General features: G+C 39.6%; 1 protein-coding gene across 1 annotated transcript in view; it reads right to left on the reverse strand.

Annotated features, from left to right (window-relative positions):
- LOC127567422 (probable E3 SUMO-protein ligase RNF212) overlaps positions 1–23,866 on the reverse strand; it is a 72,570-nt gene that overhangs the window by 27,194 nt on the left and 21,510 nt on the right. The window contains exons 5-10 of the mRNA XM_052010310.1: positions 22,989–23,047; positions 22,277–22,333; positions 20,245–20,303; positions 7,689–7,752; positions 6,354–6,393; positions 5,428–5,491 (exon numbers count right to left, since the gene is read on the reverse strand). Coding sequence (XP_051866270.1) covers positions 5,428–5,491; positions 6,354–6,393; positions 7,689–7,752; positions 20,245–20,303; positions 22,277–22,333; positions 22,989–23,047 — 343 coding nt within the window. The remainder of the gene's footprint in view (positions 1–5,427; positions 5,492–6,353; positions 6,394–7,688; positions 7,753–20,244; positions 20,304–22,276; positions 22,334–22,988; positions 23,048–23,866) is intronic.

Raw genomic sequence — 23,866 nt, forward strand, 5'->3', positions numbered from 1 at the left:
GACCCAGTGCTAAGTCCAGCAGCACAGAAGGAGGTCATTTATCAACCAGTATGTTCCATACTTCCAAGTCGCAGTGAACGGACATGGATGTAGAAGAGAAGCTGAACAGCAAAGGGGCGTCAGTCTCTTACGGAACAGGTGCCCACAACAAAGCTCAACATGACCCATGGATTAAATGGAGGAAGAATACAGAATGCTGACATACAGATAAATCTGGTGTCCTCATATATGAAACCGTGAAAGCTAGTAGGCAGCAGAGCAAATAATTAGGAAGGCTGGCCTTTACTGTAAGGAAAACTGCCTACAGAAGTAAAATGAAAAATCTGCGGATGCTGGAAATCTGAAATAAAAGCAGGAAAGTGTTGGAAACAGTCAGCAGGACCAGCCTGACCTTCTGAATTTTTCTGGTATTTTCTGTTTTTTTTAAATTTCAGAAGTGGTGCTACAACTGTCTTACAAGGAACAATTGAATAAGCTGGGTCTGTGTTGACTGCAATTTAGAAGATTGAGGGGGGATCTTACTGAAACGTATAATTTCAAGGGGAATTTAAGGAATAGATGCAGAGAAGATATTTCCCTTCATGAGAGAATCTGGAATGAGTGGGTATAGTTTCAGAATAAGAGGTCACCAATTTAAGAGAGAAGAGGAGGGGCTTGTGGAGGGCGAGTTGTTCGAGGCTGAGAGAGAAAGATTTTTGGACAATGGATGGAAGGGGGGCAAGGTTGTCAAGGAACGTGAGGATTGGGTGGGAATCTATGCTAAAATCTTACTGGATGGTAAGCAGGGACTGAATTGTTACTTCCGATTCTTATATTCTTGTGATATCTCCAAATTTGGTATTATCTGCAAGTTATGAAATTTACCCTGCAAGCCCATTTTTATGTCATTAATATATATCAAAAATGCAGATCCTACACCATTGTACCATCCACCAATCCAAAAGAGAGAGCCATTTACCACAATCCTCTGCTTTCTGTCCTTAAGCCTATTTTTGATTCATACTCCAACTGACAATCTTATTCAACTGACCTCTGTTTTACTAAATAGTCTTTTACGTGGGTCTGCCAAACATCTAATGAAATCCTTGTGGACAAAATCAGCTGCATTCCTTTCATCAGCTGTTACTTCTGTTACCTCATCAAAATCAGATTAATTAAACATGACTTGCCTTTAACAAATACATGCTGGCTCTCCTGTATTAATTAAATTTTCTCAAAACTAATTAATATCTTGCTAGATTTTAAACCAGTCTGAAATCCATCCGTCTTGATTATTTTTCTTTACAGCTTGATTCTCATTTGACTTATTAACAAAATTGCATCATATGTCCCTTTTAGTTTCATGTTTTTCACTATCCCTGTTATCCAGTCAGTTTTGGCTTTGACTCTCTAACCTTTCTCCTTTTGGGAAAGTACCTAGCTGTACTTGAAATAACTCCTCTCTAAAAGAACTTCCATTGTTAGTTAAGAGGTTTACCAGACAAATCACTTCTCATCTGGCAAAATGTAGTTCTTCTCCAATTAAGGAGTTCTACTTTAAATTATTCCTTGTCCTTCTCTTTTACCAATCTTACGGTAAACTGACCACTGATCCCCAAGTGTTCCTCCACTAATACATGATCCATTTGCTTATTAGGCAGAGCCAGATCCAACAATGCCTCCTTTCTTGTTCAGTGTTCTTATTAATATATATGGCGAATAGATACAGAGAACAGTGAGAGAGTGAGGTGCAGGCACAGGGGAACGAAGATGAGGCCCCTGCTGAGAGCAGAACATTCAGCCTCAGAGAGGGGGAGGCCAGAGGGGATGGTGAAGACACAGCAGGGGTTGGAGCTGAGGTCAGAAGAAGGTAGTGGGTTGGAGGGCTCGGGGGAGGCGAGGTGGTGGAAAGAGGAGAGCTTGGAGTGAGGGGAGGACGAGGGGTAGGGGGTGGCATGAGAGACCAGGGGTGGGTGGGGAGTGGTGGTGGAAGAGGAGCCAGCAGCGGCATTGGGGGCCCCTGGCCTGAAGGTGGCTGGGCTTAGATACAAAGAATCTACTTCATCTGTGAAGGAATCAGAACAAAGGGATTTAATTGTAAAAATAAAGCCCTTAAGGAATTAACTCAGACAGCATTTTTTTCATACAAACTGTGATGAAAACTAGAACTCCCACCTCCCAAAGGCTCTAGATGATGGCTAGATTAAAACTCAAGACAAATGGAGTTGAGACAAAGAGTAGCTATCATCGAATCAACTGGCAGAAGAGATTTTTGAGTAATGTATGGGCCAGTGCTGCTTTAATGTTCAAATTCAATTAAATATTATATCTTAACTTACTCAAACAAAGAATAGATGCTACTGGACATGCCAAATGCTGAGCATAGCTGTTCAAAAGTCAGAAAAAAAAAATCCAGTCATTTTAAGATGTATAGTATTTGGAGGCAGTCAGTTTAGTTGTTTGGTCAGACTGCTATTTATTGAGATTCAAGCTAGTTGGATCCATATGGCAGAGGAAATAATTTTCTCAAGACCAATTAGTAGCTTGGTGGATTTTTAACTAGTCTGAAATCCACCCCTGTTAAATGTTGCATTCTTTGTTTTACTGCTGTTGCATGGAATGAAATCATCCCTTTCTGAATTCATCTCTGAACTAGGAGATCAAAGTAATAATTAAATTCCAATAAGTTCAAGCAATAAAGACGAGATAGTGCTTTATTTGTGAACTTTATAATGAGTGTCTCTCTTTAATAATGTCTTACATGGATCTAGGTTTACAACATGAAATGTGTTGAAAAGATTGTGGTTCAGAGGAGATTTACAAGGATGATTCCCAGAATGAAAGGGCTTACATATGATGCGCGTACATATGATGAGCATACGTCGGCTCTTGGACCGTACTCACTGGAGTACAGAAGATTGAAAGGGGACCTCAGAGACATTTAAAATGTTGAAAGGACTGGACAGAGTAGATGTGGCTAGGCTGTTTCCCTTGGTGGGTGAGTCCAGGACCAGAGGGCACAATCTTAGAATTAGAGGGTACAGGTTTAAAACAGAGATGAGGAGAAATTTCTTTAGCCAGAGGGTGGTGAATTTGTGGAATTCTTTGCCATGTACAGCAGTGGAGGCCAGGTCATTGGAGGCATTTAAGGAAGAGATAGATAGATATCTAAATAGTCAGGGTATCAAGGGATATGGGGATAAGGCCGGAAATTGGGGTTAGAATAGTTCCCCCCCCATTCCTCATTTCTTTTTCTTTTTTCCCTTTTCCTTGCAGCAGACTCGACGGGCCGAATGGCCTACTTCTGCTCCCTTGTCTTGTGATCTTGTGACCTAAAATTCAGTCAGTCTGAAGTTCAAAAAGAGGCTGCTTCGGTAAGAGTTGCTATTTAACAAAATACTTCTGAGCTTAAAGCATCTAGTAAATTCAATGTCTACATCAGCCCAAATGAAGATTGAAAAAAATCTGATAAGGGGTTTTCTTTGAAAGCATACATAAAGGGATACTTTATTATATCTCCAACTGAGTGACTGACAAGTGGATTTTATATACATATCAGGAAGAATCTGGGTTACACAGAATAAATAATTTGTGGGCCCCTTTAAATTTGCCCTGCAATTCTCAAGCATATGCATTAAGTGACCCTGCATTTCTGCTGGCTCAGAGTGCATGCACAGTTAAGGTTGGCTAAGAATCCAATAGAGAAGCAGGAAATTGTGCAGGGACCAGGTATGCTAGTAGAAACCACTTGCAAAGCAACCTCAGTCTATTTCAAAAACTAATCATGATTTGGGAGGAGCTGGAGCCAGGAAAGGGAACAGTCATTTTGAGAATTTGTTTAGTTCCATTCTCCTTAATGTCATGTAACCCTTTGACTAGGAGGAGCACACCATGCAAGTAATTTCAGCAACAGGAATGACCCTTAGCCAGACGACACGAAAACATAAGTAGGAGCAGGAGTAGGCCACATGGCCCTTTGAGTCTGCTCTGCCATTTATCAAAACCATTGACCAGTGAATGAGTGAGGGAATTGCTTACCCTTTATTCTGAGACTGTAACCACTAGTTTTGCTCTCCTGCAGCCAGCCTATCTAGTCCTGTAAGAATTCTTCTGAACTTTTGAGAATACAGGCCGAGTCTCCCCATCTCTCCTCACCTGGCAAAACTACTGTTCCTAGAATGAGGTTAGTGGATCTTCGCTGAACTTGTTCCATAGCAAGTATATCCTTTATTAGGTAAAGAAGCCAAAACTGTACACAACAGTCCAGGTGCAGTTTCCCATGGCCCAATATATTTGCTGTGAGATATCTTTATTATGGTACTCAAATCCTCTCATAACAAAAGCCAACATAACATTTGCCTTCCTAATTATTGTTGCACCTGCACGTTGGCTTTCAGTGACTTGTGTACTAGGCCACCTTGGTCCCTTTAAACAGCAACATTACTCAATCTCTCATCACTTAAAATTCACCTTTTCTGTTTTGTGCATCAAAGTGGATAACTTCACGTTTTTCCATATTATACTGCATCTGCCATGTTCTTGCCCACTCTTTCAGCATGTCTATATCCCCTTGAAGCCTTTTTACATCCTCCTCCCAACTCATAATCCCACCTAGTTTAGCATCACCAGCAAACTTCAAAAGATGACATTTGATCCTCTCAGCAAAATTGTTGATACTGATCATGAATAGCACTAATCACAGCCTGCTAACCTAACAAAGATCCACTTATTCCTTCTTTTTGCTTCCTGTCTAATAACCATTTCTCAATTCACATCAGTATAACTGTGTTTACTAAGCGCCTGTGTGGGAATTTATCAAAAACCTTCTGAAAATCCAAACACACAATATCCACAGGTTCCCCCTATCAATTCTATTAGTTACATCCTCAAAGAACTCCAGTAGATCAGTTAAACATAATTTTCCTTTCATAAATCCAGAGATAAGAAAGACTGGTCATTACTGCCTTCTCTGATCCTTCCCCCATTTTCTGGTAAGCACCCAAAATGTTTCCATTGTAATATCAATGCCCAGCACTGCCAATGTAATAAGACAGATCCTCCATGGCTTCAGTTTCGATAATTAACCTTCATGCCCAAGGCTAAATATTTCCAAGTACCACCGCTAACCAGTAACTCTTGTTTTAAAGTACAAATTACACAAGAGTTGACTTTGGCTGTCAGGCTATCCATGTGCAAACTAAAGCTCACTGCCAAGGAATACACAAGGAAGAATCATTTGATCATGGTACCAGACACTTGTTGAAGCTGAGAAAGGGAAAACTTAAATTAACTGACTCATGACTACAAAATTATTATACTTGGAAAACGCTTGTCTGTTGCAATGTATCACTTTTAAGGTTGACCTCATATATCCCTAAAATCAAATGTAATTAGCAGTCAACTTCAAATGTCCTTAAGTTAATTGAGAGAAAAAGTTGTGCCACTTACCCATTCGCCCATCCTGGGGTGGACTAATTACCGATAACCGAGGTGGGCCCATAGATGAATCAGACTGTACACATGGCAAAAAGATCAAAAGTGAAGGTAATGCAGGAAAGTAATAAATTGTCCATCCTCAAAACAATATTACAATTACCCTTGACAAAAAATACAGCTAAAACACAGCAAATACAGGTCAGTGAAATGTAGAGGGAATCACATTGAACCTATTATTACACCACTTTCTTAACAGAGCTGCCAGCCCTTGAATCCAGATTCTTTAACATTTCTACCAAAATAAAGAGGTAGTAGGGGGTAGGTTCAGCAGAGACGTGAGGATTAAGTTTTTTTACTCAGAGAATGGTGGATGCCTGGAATGCGTTGCCTGATAGGGTGGTGGAGGCAAATTCATTGGGGACTTAAGGGGGGCTTGGATGGGCACACAAATGAGAGGAAAATGGAGGGATACGGGCATCCTGTAGGTAGGAGGGAATAGCTACGTCAGCACAACATTGTGGGCTGAAGGGCCTGTTCTCTGCTGTACTGTACCATGTTCTATGTTAATTCTACATGTTGATTTTACTTGTATTTAACATACATATTTAATGATGTACACCATCTGTTATCTATGTTGAAATCCTATGATTGCCTTTATTTAGCCACTTTCAAGAAGCATATTCCAAAATTGGAAGGTCATGTACGTGGTTCAAATGGTCATAGAGCCAGAGTACTGCAGCACAGAAACAGGCCCTTCAGCCCATCTAGTCCATGCCGGCCTGGTTTTCTGCCTAGTCCCATCTACCTGCACCCAGCCCATAGCCCTCCATACCTCTATCATTCATGGACCTATCCAAACTTCTCTTAAATGTTACAACTGAACCCGTATTGCATCATTTGTTCCAGAGTTTACCTTGTAACAGGTTGTGCATACTTACTTTTCCCGATGAACTTCCATTAATCTCCATTTTGTGAGCTCTGAGTGGGAAAAGATATTTAGCAGTTTGATTAAATGATTTGCATAAAATAATTAGATCTTATTCTGTCAAAAACTACCTCCAAAATGTAAATACTTATAGTACTGTGTTGTATGAAACAATAAAATATTTATCAACAGTAAGATGTATTTTTAATCGAGGGCATTACTGACAAAGTTAACATTTATTCTCTATCCTTGAATACCCTTGAACAGAGTAGCTTTACCCCACACATGGATTTGAACCCACGATGCCAGATCATTAATCCAATCTCTGGACTATCAGTCTGGTAACATAATCATACCTTTGAATATTTATGCATGTTTGTGTTGTCAAAAATAATTTTGAAGTACAAGCTTTATTTTTCATTCCAAAATAATTTTAGTTGGATGACTCTGCAGTATAGTATTTCATTTCTGGTAAAGCACACTGGCCTAGAAATTTAGATTAATGCCACTTTTCTCTTATTATTGCTGTGCATGTGAAAATAAATTACTCCCAGAATGGACCGTAATTATGGTGATTTCCAGGTTGGATCATGCTATTTCAGAATTTTAACTAGATATTTCTGACCATGAATCGTGTTTCTGTCTATATGTTTGCAGTATCACTCGTAAGCCTAGTGGTGTAATTCACAGAGCAACTGGGGAATTAGTTCATTTGATTGCTCTGTCATTGTGAAATCTCAGATCAACTCAAAACATATTACTTATGTGCACTCCTCTGGACTTGTCACACTTTCCAAAAATATTCCTTCCTCCATCACCCACCACCTTCAGCCAACTGCATCTTCCTAATAATCTCCCAAATCCCCACCCAGTGATTTTCCATCCCCAAGGTCACAATCTGATGACTCCTCCCACATCCATCTTAACCTCTAGTCCCCAATCTTATCCCTGAATCGTCATGCCTCTCAAAACAGTATCCCCAGACCTGACCTCCCTCCTGGATTTTACTGCTATTTTTCTAAGGCTCATTCAGTAACATTCACACTCCGAGACTCAGGCACGAATGAGTTTTCAAAAGACTCCTGATTGGGCCTTATATGCTTTCCACTGCAGGCTGCACCATTGCAGACTACATAAAATAAAACCGTAGGTCTATTCCAGGCATGGATCTGGTCCAGGTACAGTGGAGATGGAAGGCAAAGCATCAGTGGTCAAGTTGTTGCATTAGGGCCTGTAAAAGGGTGATCTTGGCATGGGGATCAGCAGGGATTTTCTGATTGGGATCTAGAGAATAAACAGAGGTTTGTCCAACATTGTATTCCAATGCCACCATCTTAACATAACATACATTTCAGTGGTGGATGGTCTTGACTGTGGAACTGAAGAATACATCGCTGATTTCATAGAAGGTGCTATAGAGTAAACAAATAAGTTGCATGTTAATATTTGAAGTTACAATACATTGGTATTTTTTTTAAGAACAAAACTGGTGTGCAAAATGTACGCAGAATAAATTAATAAACATCATCATAATTAATAGAATAGTAGATGAAATTAGTTGCAGAAACATAAGTTAATATTTTCTTATTAAAGAACCTACTACTCCCTATCTCTTGCCAGAAAAAAAACAGAAATTATTATTTTTCTTTTTACAGCAAATGGAAAGGCTATTGATAGGTCTTGGTTTATTAAAAACAGTCTCTACACTAAGTGAAGAATAATTTCTAAGTATTGTAATTCCTGTTACCTGAAGAATATTTTCTTTCATATGCATTTAGCTTTAGTTCAATTACAACCGAAACATCAAAACCTATTTAAAAGGTCAGAATTCAAATTTTCCAGTACCTCCAGCTCGAATTTCAACTCATCCTGAACTCTGTTGTTTCTTTCCCATGTTAAAATAAAAAACACATCTATCACCCTGGTCCTTAGTAAACTGAACTGGCTTCCCAGTGCAATTTCTTCAGAATCCAATAGTTGAATCCAAATATATGATTCACTTCATACTTTGTGTCAGCTCTGACTCAGCTGGTAGTACACTCAACTCTGATCCCAAGGGGAATGGCTTTAATTTCATTATTGCTTATAATAAATTAACAGAATGTAACCATAACATCCAACAATTGAGAATCTAACCAGCTATCCTTGACAATCAATAGCCACTAAGATTTCTACCTTTAACATTCTGGAAGGTTACTACTGACCAAAAGCTTAATTGGACCAGCCACTTAACTACTGTAGTTACAAGGACAGGTAAAATACAATGTATCCTGCAGTCAATGACTCACCACCTGATATCCTTTCCACCATTTACAAGGCTCTAATCAGGAATGCAATGGGATACTGCCTGGATGAGTGAAGTTCCAACATTCAGCAAGCTCGCCACCATCCAGAACAAAGCAGCCTGCTTGATTGGCACCTCATCCACCACCCTAAACATTCATTCCCTCCACTATCAATGCAGAGTATTGTGTGCCATCTAAATGAAATAACGTTGATGTATTTCTGTCAGGATATTATGTAAATTGAAGCATAATTTGCATATACTCCTATGCATCTGCTATCTTGTCCTCATAAGTAGTAGAAGTTGTAGGTCTGAAAAATGTGGTTGAAGGTTCCTTTACAAATTGCTGGAATGCATTTTGCAGATCATGCACATTGAAGACACAATGCACCAATGTTGAAGAAATGAACATTTAAGGTGGAAGACTGGATGCCAATTAAACACACTGTTTCATCTTGGATTGCATTCAGATCCTTGAATGTTGTTTGCATTGCATTCTATAAGACAAGTGGAGTGCATTCCATCACATTACTGATTTGCCTTGTAGATCGTGAAAAGGCATCAGGAGTCAGGAAATGAGTCATTCCATATTGAAAAAGGCATGATGCTGGCAATTACAGGGTTGATTCATTTGGCATCAAGACTGGAAAATGCTGGAGTGAAAAAAAGCACTTAAAGAATACCCAGTAGTATTAGGGGGGAAAAAAAATCAAAACCACTGTGTAACATGCCTTAATCCAAGCCAACATGCAATAAATTCTGAAGATTTGTTGGATAATGGGATTTTGGAAACTGTGCAACCTGATTTTCAGTCAAAATCAGACACTACAATTCTTTATAGTAATAGCCCAGATCTTGGGATTAAAAGCATATCTGTAAATTGAAACAGTGAACTTGAAACAGAAAGCATTTATCAATGGTTGTAGATCCAAATGAATAATGGTACTGCCTGCGATGATCAGGAAATCTGGGACAGATAAATAATGCATAGTCAATCTAGTACTTCCCATTTTGGTAAACTAAACAGAGCAATGTGCAAAATTGTACCCAGTCTGGTACTTCCCATTTTAGGAAAAAAAATGGGGCAGGGTGTATAACACAGAGATGATATTGCCTTGCATTCTGCCAATGTTAGAGTCCATGGAAGAATGGTCTAGGTATTCTAAATGACGTCCATCATATGCTCTTAATCTTCTTGAAATTAATTTGAGGAGCATCAACTCAGTTCTTAATGGTTCCACCACACAAAACTGCCCATAATTTATCTCCATAAGAAACGGCGAGTATTAAGTACATTATAAAAACATACTGATACCATATAGTTCTCTCCTACGTGATTCAAAAAGTACATTTTTGGTACACGGTAGGAGCATCTTTACCACGAATCTGTTCGCACATTTCTGAACTTGACAGTGACCAAAGTATAAAGTATTTTGTTCCGCAACACTGATATCCATCATTCTGATATGCAGAAATAGTAGTTACATGAAATAATATTAATGGAGTACTGGGTGCAATCTTAATTACTAAAATTATACAAGGATGTAATGGTTAGGATTCAAAGAAAGCTTGCACTGATAGTTCATGCTTTTGGATTATTTAAATATAGCAACTATAACTGTAACTGGGCTGTAACTAAGGAAGTTAAAAGATTTTCAGATGAAAATGAAAATGCTCAACATAGTACCTACTATGCAAGTTGTAAGATTCCAGTGACCCTCAAAGATGTAAGCATAAAATATCCAACAGAACCAATGTTCTTATGCTACATTGCACGATATAGAAAACACAAGCCTGGGTATCACACTCATACAACCAAACACACGTCTTTTTTTATAGTATTTGCAGATATAATCCAAGTTTTAAGACTGCAAATGAATCAATTGGATAAAAGCAGAAATAGTTTTTGGGAACCAGGGATATAATTATGAGCTCAGGAAGTCATTAAATAAGTTAACTGAAAATGCGAAAACTTATGAAACTGTCGACTCCAAAGCAAAAACATTCTAGTTTAACAAGTAATGGTATATGTGTTTTGAGCCAGGATTGGCAGGGATAAAGAACTGAATAACAAGAAATTTGGAAAGGCTGAATGTTTTTCTATTCTCATTTTCACTTAATTTTTTTTTATATAAGATCCAACAGAAATACCATTCAAATTTAAATCACAGCTGCAAAATTCATTTGCTGTTCAAATGCATAGAAAATAATAATTCATATCATATATTCAAAAAGGTGCTGAAAAACGGTCCCTATCCCCCCCCCCCCCCCCAACCCATCTCTCCACAGAATGGATTTTTAAAAAACAAGTAATTCTATTTCAAACAGGTTACCACTGCTTCTAGGTCAAGCAGCAATAAGGTTAAAACAAGTAGTTGAAGTTAATCAGGAGGTAGTGATTAGGTAATTCTTACTCTGGATTTTAAAAGCTTGATGATTATAGGAGGAAGGAAAGACTGAAAAACATCGAGTTACATTCAGTTAAGGTCTCGGGAAAAGAAAGGTTCCAAGTAAAATGTTATGCAATTGCCCTTGATTTCAACAGTTTGTTAAATAAGTCAGAGGAAGACTAATATGGTGCAATTGCAGTTAAAAATATTTACATGCATTTAGCATTTTGGAACAAATAAGACAGGGGATGAAAACAAGAACTCATATAGTGCTCTTCACGACTTCATTTTACAAGGGAATCTACAAGCCAAGTGCTCATTAATATGCTGTCACTATTCTAAGGAGGATAAGAAATGCTATGTCAGAGAGGCACATTTTGCCCTACATATTATAGGTTCAAACAGCTTTTGAAATGGCCAAAACAGGAAAACAATGATATATTTCACAACAAGCAGCAACAATATTAGTGCCTCTTGGTAAAAGAGTTGAAAGACACATAAGAGTTGAAAGACCGCAGCATCTAGCGACCCTGTGATCTCGGTCTCAGAGGCTGACGCCAGAACATCCTTCAAGAGAGTGAACCCTCACAAGGCATCAGGCCCCGAAGGTGTACCTGGCAGGGTACTGAAAATCTGTGCCAACGAACTGACTAGAGTGTTCAAGGACATCTTCAACCTCTCACTGCTGCAGTCAGAGGTTCCCACCTGCTTCAAGAGGGTAACAATCATACTGGCGACTATCCCCCGGTAGCAGTCACATTTGCTGTGATGAAGTGCTTTGAGAGGCTGGACATGGCTAGAATTAACTCCTGCCTGAGCAAGGACCTGGACCTGCTGCAATTTGACTACTTCCATGTCAGGTCTACAGCAGATGCAATCTCACTGGCTCTTCACTCAGCTTTGGAGCACCTGGACAACAGCAATACATACATCAGACTGCTGCTTATCAACTTGGCGCTCAAAACCATCATCCCCTCGGTACGAATCAACAAGCTTCAAAACCTGGGCTTCGGTACCTCCCTCTACACTGGATCCTTGACTTCCTTATCAGGAGATCACAGTCAGTGCAGATCAGTAATAACATCTCCTCCTTGCTGACAATCAACACAGGCACACCTCAAGTTCCTGGTGTCAACATCTCAGAGGATCTGTCATGCAATCATGAAGAAGGCACGCCAGTGGCTCTACTTCATTAGGAGTTTGAGGAGATTTGGTGTGTCACCGAAGACTCTTGCAAATTTCTATAGATGTATGGTGGAGAGCATTCTGACTGGTTGCATCACCACCTGGTATGGAGGCTCTAATGTGCAGGATTGAAAGAGGCTGCAGAGGGTTGTAGACTCAGCCAGCTCCATCACGGGCACAACCCTCCCTACCATCGAGTTCATCTTTAAGAGGCAGTGCCTCAAGAAGGCAGCATCTATCACTAAGTACCCTCATCATCCAGGACATGCCCTCTTCTCATTATTACCATCAGGGAAGAGGTACAGGAGCCTGAAAACCCACACTCAATGTATTAGGAACAGCTTCTTCCCCTCCACCATCAGACTTCTGAACAGTCCATGAACACTACCTCGTTATTCCTCTTTTGCACTATTTTATTTATTTAGTTTTTGGTAACTTTTAGTAATTTTTATATCTTGCACTGTACCGGTGCCGCAAAACAACAAATTTCACGACATATGTCAGTGATAATAAATCGGATTCTGATTCAAGAAGCAGCTTCCCCAAGGATCATTAAGGTATTGATTGACAACTAGATTGCCCATTAATTTACAGTGGCATTAAAGAGGCTACACACTGTAATACTGGTTAGCACTGCAATTAACAACCTTGCCAAACAGCAGTAAACATGCAGTTGCAAAGGATTTCAAGTGCGTCTTGCAGCTATGCTCAGCTTTCACCATTCGCTTCCTTCTGGAAATTGACTAAATTGCTTTCACAGTAGACCTGTAATACATTGGGAGACCTTGAGGCATACTGTGTCAGGACTTCACCAAAAATTCCATATTCCTTTCATGAGTTCCATAGAGAACTTCGCTTAAAGAGAGTGAATGTTGTGTTACTGCACCTCAGTAGTCACTGAGATCAAGGGTGTGCTAAGGATTTCCCCAGTGTCTAGAGACAGAGATCGAGATGCAGCTGGGCATCTCTGGGAGTGGTGAGTACCACATTTATGGAGAATTGTCATGTGCTCCACAATCAGGTAATTGACAGAAATCATCCATTACCACTTGAGCCAAAAAGAAAGGAGTAAAGGAGGAGGAGAAAGACAAGGGGATTCAGGCACAGCATCAGAGGAAACCAAGTTGATGTCCTGTACTTAAAGGGAATTCCCACTGCCAGCAAATTGAAGACCAATTCTGGCAGCCATTCTTCACCATCAGACTTCAAAGCAGTGTTGCCACATACCTACCATCTATTACTGAGGGTTCCAGACCGTCATTTGCCTCACTCCAGTCGCAAAAGACCATTAACTTCATTTCTACAAAACTTGGTATTTGTTCACAGGATGTGGAAGTTGAGGTAGGAATCATTCCATGGGATCATTAGTCCAGACTCCTAGATACTAGTCCAGTAACAACCACTGTACTGCTGTGCCCCTTTGAATTATTATATTCATTCCTTAGCCAGAAGAAATATAAATAATAAAAAAACAAGGCCAAAGTATTAAACATTTCATTCCAGTTCTCACCCTTAATAAATGTCGTTGTCTACTCTACCAGTTCTGCAAAGTGCTACCCGACTGGCAGTAACAAGCAAAGTTGATAAAATTCAGAAGAGAGCAATATCCTCTTGGTCATCTCCTCAAGAGGCTGTGTCTATGATAACCCTGCCTCAGTCTGCTCATCACTTTAGCATGTGCTTGAGATGTCTGAGGTGATCTGCTAAAATTCAACTGGTATGGCAATGATTGAGTTGCAAAAGTCAGAGTTCCAATCCTGCCATCTGAAAGGTGCAGAAAGTTCCTTTTCCATGATTCTCATGCCACTGCATTGGACCATCGGCACAGGCAGCTTCCAGCCCTGTGATTTGCTGGAGGACAAATCTTGAGGCAAGTAAGAAAAGCTATAAATGAATTTCAACTGAGGACCCTGGAACTGCCATGGCAGCTACATAAGCTTTAACTGTAACATTCTGTCATTCATTGAAAGATATTTGCATTCTAAGAAATTGACTGGCATTCCCTGGAAGCTGCCATGACTGTAGTGGAGGTTATAAGCTGTTATATTGTTAGGTTCCACAGGATGTAGGTGGAACTGGCTCACCTCTCCATACTAGAAAAGATGCATTCTTGGCTCTACATCAAAACATGGGCCAAACTGCAAGGCAATATCTCCATTTCCTTAATCATGACATGTTTGGCTGGCTGTCCATTGTGCCACTACTTGGTTGTCAAGCGAATCATGCTTCTTCAAACTTTAACCTTGTGAGCTCCCCTTCTGATTTGTCCTGAGCAGAACAGGGCTGACCCTCCTGCAGTCTGCCTAGTATTTCAGCATATGCTTGAACAGTCTGGGCCACCTTGCTGATAAGCCAATCCCAAGAGCAGTTGGGTAAGTGGTTGGGGATGAAGTTGCAATCCTGCAATCTGAAGAGGCACCAATTGACAAGCTTCTGCCCAATGCACGTCACAGTGATGATCCTTCTTCTATCTTAGGGGAAGCATTAAATTGCAAACTGTTTTTACTTCTAGAGCCCCCTCGCATGATATATAAAATCCTAAGAACCCCGGATGTACTTCTTATTCCAACCGAAGGCTTATATTCCTGTCCGAGATGTTAGTCCACCCCATGCATATTCAATGCAAACAAACATGCAGCACTCCTCAAGAAGAGGAACACAAGCAACAAGATAAACAATTTTGCCCAAGTTGTAGATTTCCCAAAGATTTGAGGGGTGAGAAACTACACATAGGTGGTGCTCCAGGTTCCACATGAGAACCCATACCAGCTTGTCAATTTGAAAGGCTATCACTCCTTTTCAATGCTGAGAATGTATGACCATTGTCAATACATCCTTATGATCAATACATGCAAGCAGAACACAAGAATATTAGAAAGGGAAGCAGGGGTTTCCCCATTCAGCCTCCTGAACTTGCTCTACCATTCAGCAAGATTCTAGCTGACCTTTTAGCTCAAAGATCATTTTCATTCCCACTTCCCATAACTATTGTGCAGAAATAAATCTATCTCTATTTTGAATGAACTCAATGATTGAGCCTCCACAACCCTTGAAGGTAGAGAATTCCAAAGATTTAATACCTTCTGACTGAAGAAATTTCTCCTCACCTCACTCCTAAATGGTCTATCCTTATTTTGACTGCTAGTTCTAGATACTTTAGCCGGGGGAAACATCCTCCCCGCATCTATTCTGACATGCACTCGATGGAATTTGTACATTTCAATGAGGTTACCTCTCATTCTTTTAAACTCTAGAGAACAGAGGCCTAGCATACTGAATCACCCCTCATATGATGGACCCTCATCTCAGGAATCAGCCTGGTGAATCTATGCTGCACTCCCTCCATAACAATTGCATCTCTTTTTAGGTAAAGAAACCAAAATTGAATGCAATACTCCAGGCATGGGCTCACAAAGGCCCTATGTAATTGTAGCAAGGCACCTTTTCTCTTGTAGTCATCTAGCAATAAAGGACAGTGTACCATTTGCCTTCCTTGTACACATGGATACCTGGGACCCTTTGAATATCAACATTATCTAATCTTTATTCTTTTTTGTCGAAGTGGATAACCTCATATTTTTCCATGTGTACTTTATCTGCCATATTGCTGCTCATTCACTCTCATCTATATCCTCTTGAAGCCCCTCCATATCCTCATCAATATTCACATTCCCTCTTAGTTTCTATGTCATCAGCAAAGTTGAAAATATTACATTCAGTTCTCAGAACTAAATAATTGATATTGTGAGAAGTTGGAATCCAACCACCAATCACTTTGATGCCCCAAAGAGTCACAGCTTGCTAACCTGAGATACATTTCAACTCTCTGTTTTCTATATCTTAACCAGCACTCAATCCACAATAGTATATTACTAAATTCCACATTGTCTTATCTTGTTCACCAACTTCCTCTGTGGGTTCTTATTGAAAGCTGCCTGAAAACCCAAATATACTCTGTCCATTGATTTCTGCCCTAATTTATTCTACTACATACGTCCTCAAAGTATTCCAACAGACTAGTCAATCACGACTTCTCTTTTATAAATCCATGATGACCTTGCTCGATCATACCATTTTCTAATTATCTCGATATTGCATTCCTAATCATAGATTCAAGGATTTTCCCTATTAACCATGCCAGGCTAAAAGCTTGGTAATTCCTTCTTTATTCTTTCCCTCTTTTCTTGGAAAAGACATAACACTACCTTGAAATCTGCAGGAACTATTCCAGAACCTGCAGTGTTTTAAAAGATGCTAAGCAGAGCAGTCACCATCACAACAGCCACCTCTTTCAAAACTCCAGGGTGTAGATCATTAGGTCCTTGGGATTCAACAGCTTTCAGGCTCATTACCTTCTCTAGAAGTTTTGTTTTACAAATACCTATTTATTCCCTGAAGCCTGAATGACTCTTTCCCCTTTTGGCAGTCTGCTGTGCCTGGCACGTGTCAGCTGCTGCGCCACAGGACTGGCTGGCCCTTGTGGGTTAAAGGCTATCGCCTATAACCAAGGCTTCTCGTTCCAATCTAGGCGAGAGAGTTGAAATTCAACTGTAGTCACAGGTCTATGAGAAGCATTGAAGACATGGTTTGGTCATGATTTAGTTCTGTTGTCTCTACTCTTCTGGGAGCAGCTTGCAGTAATATCCAGAGAATCTCCCCTATTATTGTTATCTGCTATCTTCTCCACAATCTCCTTACCTTTACAGCCTTGCTCACAATTGCACAGCAAGAGCAGAAGGAGCAAGATGGTGATGATGTGTGGGATACCATCTCTGGATGTGCTGACATGCTATGCCTTATATCAATGAAGTTTAGATGAGTACTCCATTCTCCCGGATAGGTGCTCAAAGAGAGAAGCAGCCTACACCTGAATCCAGCAAAACCTTGCTGCCATCCAGACCATGAACCAAGTACTGATCTAAAATAGACACAATTAATAAAGCTGTAGTTTTACGTCAGGTTCACCCTCTAAAAAGTACACCAACATGAAGAATGCTCTAGTTCCCCTATGAGTACAGCTCCAGACATAATGAGGAATACCCTCTTTGTGCCATGAGTACAGCTATCAAAAGACAGAAGGTTGCCCTTTACTTGGCCCTATCAGTGTAGCTAAATATCCATCTGACCCTACAAGACAGATCCAAAAACTCTGAGCAATACCTGCCTCTTTACTGCAGCACATTCGGCACATCGTAGTGTTCTGCATTAACCAGCCTGAACTTTCACTACAGTCCAAAATCAACATAATGCCTGCCATGTGGCAGCTTTACAGCGAATAAAGGTAGATAAATCCCCCGGGCCTGACAGGATAGTTCCTCGGACCTTGAGAGGGACTAGTGTAGAAATTGCAGGGGCCCTGGCAGATAGATTTAAAATGTCCTTAGCCACGGGTGCAGTACCAGAGGATTGGAGGGTAGCTCATGTTGTTCAGTTGTTTAAAAAAGGCTCTAAAAGTAAACCAGGTAATTACAGGCCAGTGAGCCTGACATCAGTGGTAGGTAAGTTATTGGAAGGTGTTCTGAGAGATCGGATATACAAGTATTTGGACAGCCAAGGGCTGATTAAGGATAGTCAGCATGGCTTTGTGCGTGGTAGATCATGTTTAATGAATCTTGTAGAATTTTTCGAGGAGGTTACCAAGAAAGTAGATGAAGGAAAGGCTGTGGATGTTGTCTACATGGACTTTAGTAAGGCTTTTGACAAGGTCCCACATGGGAGGTTAGTTCAGAAGGTTCAGACACTAGGTACCCATTGGAGAGGTTGTAAACTGGATTCGAAATTGGCTGTGTGGGAGATGACAGAGAGTGGTAGTGGATGATTGTTTCTCAGACTGGAGGCCTATGACTAGTGGTGTGCCTCAGCGATCTGTGCTGGGGCCATTGTTGTTTGTTGTCTATATCAATGATCTAGATGATAATGTGGTAAATTGGATCAGCAAGTTTGCTGATGACAGATTGGAGGCATTGTGGACAGCGAGGAAGGCTTTCAAAGCTTGCAGAGGGATCTAGACCAACTGGAAAAGTGGGCCGGAAAACGGCAGATGGAATTTAATACAGACAAGTGTGAGGTGTTGCATTTTGGAAGTACAAATCAAGGTAGGACATACACAGTAAACGGTAGAGCACTGAGGAGTGCGGAGGAACAAAGGGATCTGGGAGTTCAGATACATAATTCCCTGAAAGTGGTGTCACAGGTAGACAGGGTTGTAAAGAAGGCATTTGGCATCCTGGCATTCATAAATCAAAGTATTGAGTATAGGAGTTGGGATGTTATGGTGAGGTTGTATGAGACAGTGGTGAGGCCAAATTTGGAGTATTATGCACAGTTCTGGTCACCTAACTATAGGAAGGATATTAGTAAGATTGAAAGAGTGTAGAGGAGATTTACTAGAAAGTTGCCGGGTCTTCAGGAGTTGAGTTACAGGGAAAGACTGAACAGGTTAGGACTTTATTCCTTGGAGCGTAGAAGAATGAGGGGAGATTTGATAGAGGTTTACAAAATTACGAGGGGTATAGACAGAGTAAATGCGAGTAGGCTCTCTCCACCTAGGAGAGATAAGTATGAGAGGGCATGGCTTTAGGGTGAAAGGGGAAAGGTTTAGGGGGAACATTAGGGTGAACTTCTTCACTCAGAGTGGTGGAAGTGTGGAAAAGCTGCCATCTGACATGGCAAATGCGGGCTCACTCTTAAGTTTTAAGAATAAATTGGATAGATATATGGAGGGGAGGGGTCTGGAGGGTCATAAGCAGAATTAAGTTTCGGCACAGACTAGAAGGGCCGAATGGCCTGTTTTCTGTGCTGTAGTGTTCTTATGGTTGTGTGTGTGTACCATATGGATAGCAGCAGTACAACAAGGCTTTCTCCTACATTAGGGAAAAGCTTTGGCCTGTACCACCTTGAAAAACAAAGGTAGCTATCATTTGGCTATTCTAATGCCTGTAAGGTGGACTCCAAGTTACATATCATTTTCACTTTGAAACACATTTTGCCTTTCTTCAATGTTTACTCTTTCCCTATACTGCAGCTATTACTATAACAGCACCCAAAGAGGTTCCTCACCAATACTGCAGTTGATTCAGCAAGGCTTCACCTCACCACATTCAACAGTAATTAGTCATGACCTCCCAGCAACACCCAATATTTTAAAAATGTAAAGTGTATTGCAATTTTTATACTGAGTAACTAAGCTAAACAGTGAAATAAAAAAATCAATGCTGAATGAGAAAAAGATATAAATAATTTTAAAACAATTAAGATGAGGTGATTAAGACACCAATGCCGTGATGTAAATAAGCAAAAGTTGTAGAAGGAAAAACTGAAGAACATCCTAGGAATAAACTAGGGTACAAATAACAATGATCCTGTCGCTATCTGAAATGCTGTTTTTCCCCCGCTTCATTTACCTGTTTTCAAATATTAATTTTTTTCTCAGTTTACTTTTTTATTCCATTTATTCATTTCTTTATTAATCAAAGAGAATGTGTGCCAGTAATTCATGGAGTATTTCATTTTTGCCTTTACTGTTTGGTAATGTCCTGTTTCAGCTTCCAGGTGGTACTACGTAGACATACAGGAACAGTACTGCATAGTGCCACCAGCAGCTGAAATAGAGAATGGCGATAAGTTTCTTGGTGATGATGCAAAGGGCACTGCTGTATAACCGCAAGGATCTTATTGTACAAATCTATCAAAAAGTAAACATCTTAAGTACAGAAACTTGCTACATTAATATAACTTTTGTAATAAGGTGCAACTAAAACATAGCTGTTAAAGCATTTTGAAGTTTTGTAACTAATAAATGTGAAGAGCAGAAATATTTTTGTTTTTCAATCTCTATTTCAGATTATAGAGACTGACACAGAATAATTTTTTCTAAAATTTGTCCTAAAAACACAAGTCTTTGTTGTTGTATTTTTTATTGATTAACACAATGACCTAAATTACTATGCACACCAGTTCTGGGTGAACATAATAATCTAACCGTATAAAACATGTCTATAAAACATTTTTGTTGAGTTACTTTCTACAGTTAAAGAAGAACTTACTTGAAACAAATTCCCTTGCTGCCGATGGGGTATACAATCGTGGTGTTTGCTGTCTGATACTAGATAGAAGAATATTAGTAATGCTCATCTTCATTCACTAATTTTATATTATACAAATCAACATATTCATTTAATTAACCCAGAAGAATCTATGAAGGTTATAGGAGTAATTTCCACTGGGTTCTCCTGGAATGGCAAACAAACCTACTGTGTACAAATTGGATCCTTTAAACACCCTTGTGAAATTTGTCTGTGACGAATGGATTAAGTCACAAACCTGCCCTTCTCAGGGTTCTTAACTTGGCAGCTCACCCTACTTAAAGCAGGGAGCCACCTACAAAGTTTTAAATAACTAGCTTTGAAGACACATTGCCATTTCCCTTTCCAAAACTGAGCTCTTGATGAACTTCTGTCCAAGGTTGACATCAATAAACTGTGGTAGTAAAAATGTTACGATAGCAACGTTTAAGAGGCTTTTAGACTGGCACATGAAGAGGCAGGGAATGGAGGGATATAGACCATGAAAGCAAATGGGATTAGTTTAAATTGGCATCATGGTCAGCATGGACATCATGGGCCAAAGGGCCTGTTCGTATGCTCTACTGCTCTGTTCTATGTCTCCACTGGAAAAGATAACACATTAACTTGTTGCAATATTGTACACCCATAAAACTGCAGCCCTTTCAGCACATTATCATTAAACATCCAGTGGGAAATGTAGTCAAACAGCAACACATTAATTAGAGACCTGGAAACATCTTTCCAAAGGGGGCTTTTGGAGAGCAGGACAGCACTTCTACCTGCTTTACTTGGGGGGTGGGAAATGTAAAAAAAAAAGAGGCACTCCTAGTAACAATGAACTCAATATCATATTTTTTTTCAGGGTAATAAGAATTACACAGCTCTGTTCAAGTTTACTAAATTTCTTCAAGTTTCCAAATTGGGAATGGAGAGATGTGGCTGATCTGATACAAGCCATTTTTCACCATCATCTAGATCAAAATTATATCCACAGGCCGAAATATTATTTGCATTTGTGACTGAAATTGCTTTTCATTTTGCTGTTCCTGGGAGTATTGAACATGACACCACCTGAACATTTTACCCTATCTCCAATAGGATCCACAAAATTTCAAGCCTCTTCACAATGATCAAGACCTGGCTTTCCCCCAGTTTAACTTCACTGATGCAGCAAATTTCAGTTGGATTTTACCATGCAGTTGTTTTGGCAGCATGGCACTCTTTATATGTATGATGAACAAGTATCTGCTCTGTACAGATACGTGTGATTTTACCTGTTGTCACACACCAGCATGATTCACTGCGTAAATAACCTACCCTTTGCAACAGTAAACTACAAACTGTGAGATGTTGCTAATGTTGTTGGCTCTAGTGTGGAAGAGCCAGATACATAAAAACTCACTGCCACAACTACCTTCACATCTATGAGCATTCCTTGGCTTGCTCTGAGGTTGGAGTTGAAACTGCAATAGTTACCAGATTTCTGTGAGGATCTCCTTTGTGAACCTATGTAACATTGATTGGCACTGAAGTTTGGGTAGATGAATCTCTATCCGAATGGCCTGTCAGTATCATTTTCTTGTGAGACCCCTTCCTCTCCCCCCACTCCTCCTCCTTCTGGTTGTCCTGTTCAATGTGACTTCTCTTATTCTCCCAAAAGGAATGCTCTGCACCTGCATCAATGTCTGGGAGCATCAGTTTCAGCAACGGCCTTTAATTCAGCAAATATACTTCAGCCCTGTTGCTATGGACACTTAAAACTTGAAACAATTGTGGAGATCACAAGAAGTGTGTAAAATTGTAGCAACAGTTAGAAGAAACCAAACAGCATGTAACTTGTAATTAATGCAGCAATGTCCTTCCTGCTGCTTAACATGTGTTTAGGTGGTGTGTTGAGCACTGCCCCCAAATCCCCAGTGACATCACAGCCAAACAGCGGAATTTTATGTACTGATGTATCAATCTCTCCCAGAAAGTAGTCAACCTTCATTCTACCTATGATAGACTTTACCTTTGTTGAAAAGTACTTTCCAGTTTTGTAATGTAGTTCTTATTTTCTGCAAGTTCACTGAAAAATAAATGTACAATCCATCATGAAATCTGGTTTTATGATTATATTGCAACCTGTAACATGTGAGGCTATTGTTACTTTCTCCATTTTCACCATGATCAGTCCCACTGTGTTAAATGACACTTTTCTAACATGAAAACACTCTATAAATTCAAGCGAAATAACACATCTATTGAAATTTTGCTGTGGTTGTTCCACATCTCCCATAATAACTTAATTACTGATAAATATAGGCTTTCCAATGTCTCAATTGTTACATCTTCAGTGTGATGAAGGCTCTCAGGTAGCGTTGTCAATTAATACCTGCACAATTATCTTAAGTAATTACTTTCAAAGCATTAATTGCATGCCTTAAAAAAAAGGAGATTTTTTTTTAATGAAAAGGTATAGTTTTGTAAAGACCAGAAACTAAATATAGTGAGATAGCACCAAGTGCATGGTTGACAAGGATTGTATGGTGACGGCAGAGGAGAAAAATAGAACTGGAGGAAAATCACCTTCAGCTTTGGGAAATAGATTGAATGATCATGCCATGATATACTTAAGATCAAGAAACTTATGAACGTAATACTTATTATAAACTCTGGACCAAAATCTTTGAAGTAGTCTTAACATGGCTTAAATATGGCAATTAAGATGAAGAAATGTTTACCGCTGTAATTGTTCTTTCCTCTGTGTAATATGCTCCACATAGGCTTTCAATTTTGCATGCTGGTTATGAAAGAAATATATTGATACAAATGTTAGTAAACTTCTGTGACCCCTAACAATTTAAATCATTATTTCTATCTTCCCAATGATAAGAATGCAGAAGTAATTGTAGTAAAGATGTTTTGATTCACCTGAAAAATCTTATGTATTTAAATTTGTACCACTTTATATCGCATTAGTCAATTATTTACTCAAACTTACCTTTGTCATGGCCCTTAATGCACCAAGTAAATATGGCCCCAAGATTATGAGTCATTTTTCTTGCTTGATATTGGGCAAAATTCCTAGGGATCATCCCAGTTAAACAATGTTGTTTTCTCCTTGTCCCTGTTGCCTAAAAGCTGGTGTCAGCTGGCACTCTCTCACCATAACCTCAAGCTCAAGCAACCTGCATTATCAGGGGCTGGGACCTACCCCACATCCCATTTCCCCAGCATAGTGTAAAGCAGTGAGGAAGTGGCTGTTGTACTGAAAATAAACACAGGAAGCCAATACCCATAATCCCAAAATGGACCTCAGTACTTAACCAGAAATTACGTAGTTAATGATCGGCCTTTACAGTCATGCTGGTTCCTTTTGCTTTGATTGTAGCATAGTGTAGATACATACTGATAAATTCCTACTTTATATCACTGTATCCTTTGATCTCACAACAATGAATACCTTCTTAAAGCAGCATCTTATTTACATGAGTGGGTGTTAACCAAAGGCAGTGTTATGAAAAGGAAGAATTCCAAAAAGAATTTGAGGACACCAATCAAGATTATCACCACTTGATTAATATGCAATTTGTCACATACACAAGTATCAAGAATCTGA

This window comes from Pristis pectinata, chromosome 2 (assembly GCF_009764475.1).
Source record: "Pristis pectinata isolate sPriPec2 chromosome 2, sPriPec2.1.pri, whole genome shotgun sequence".
NCBI classification, from domain to species: Eukaryota; Metazoa; Chordata; class Chondrichthyes; order Rhinopristiformes; family Pristidae; genus Pristis; species Pristis pectinata.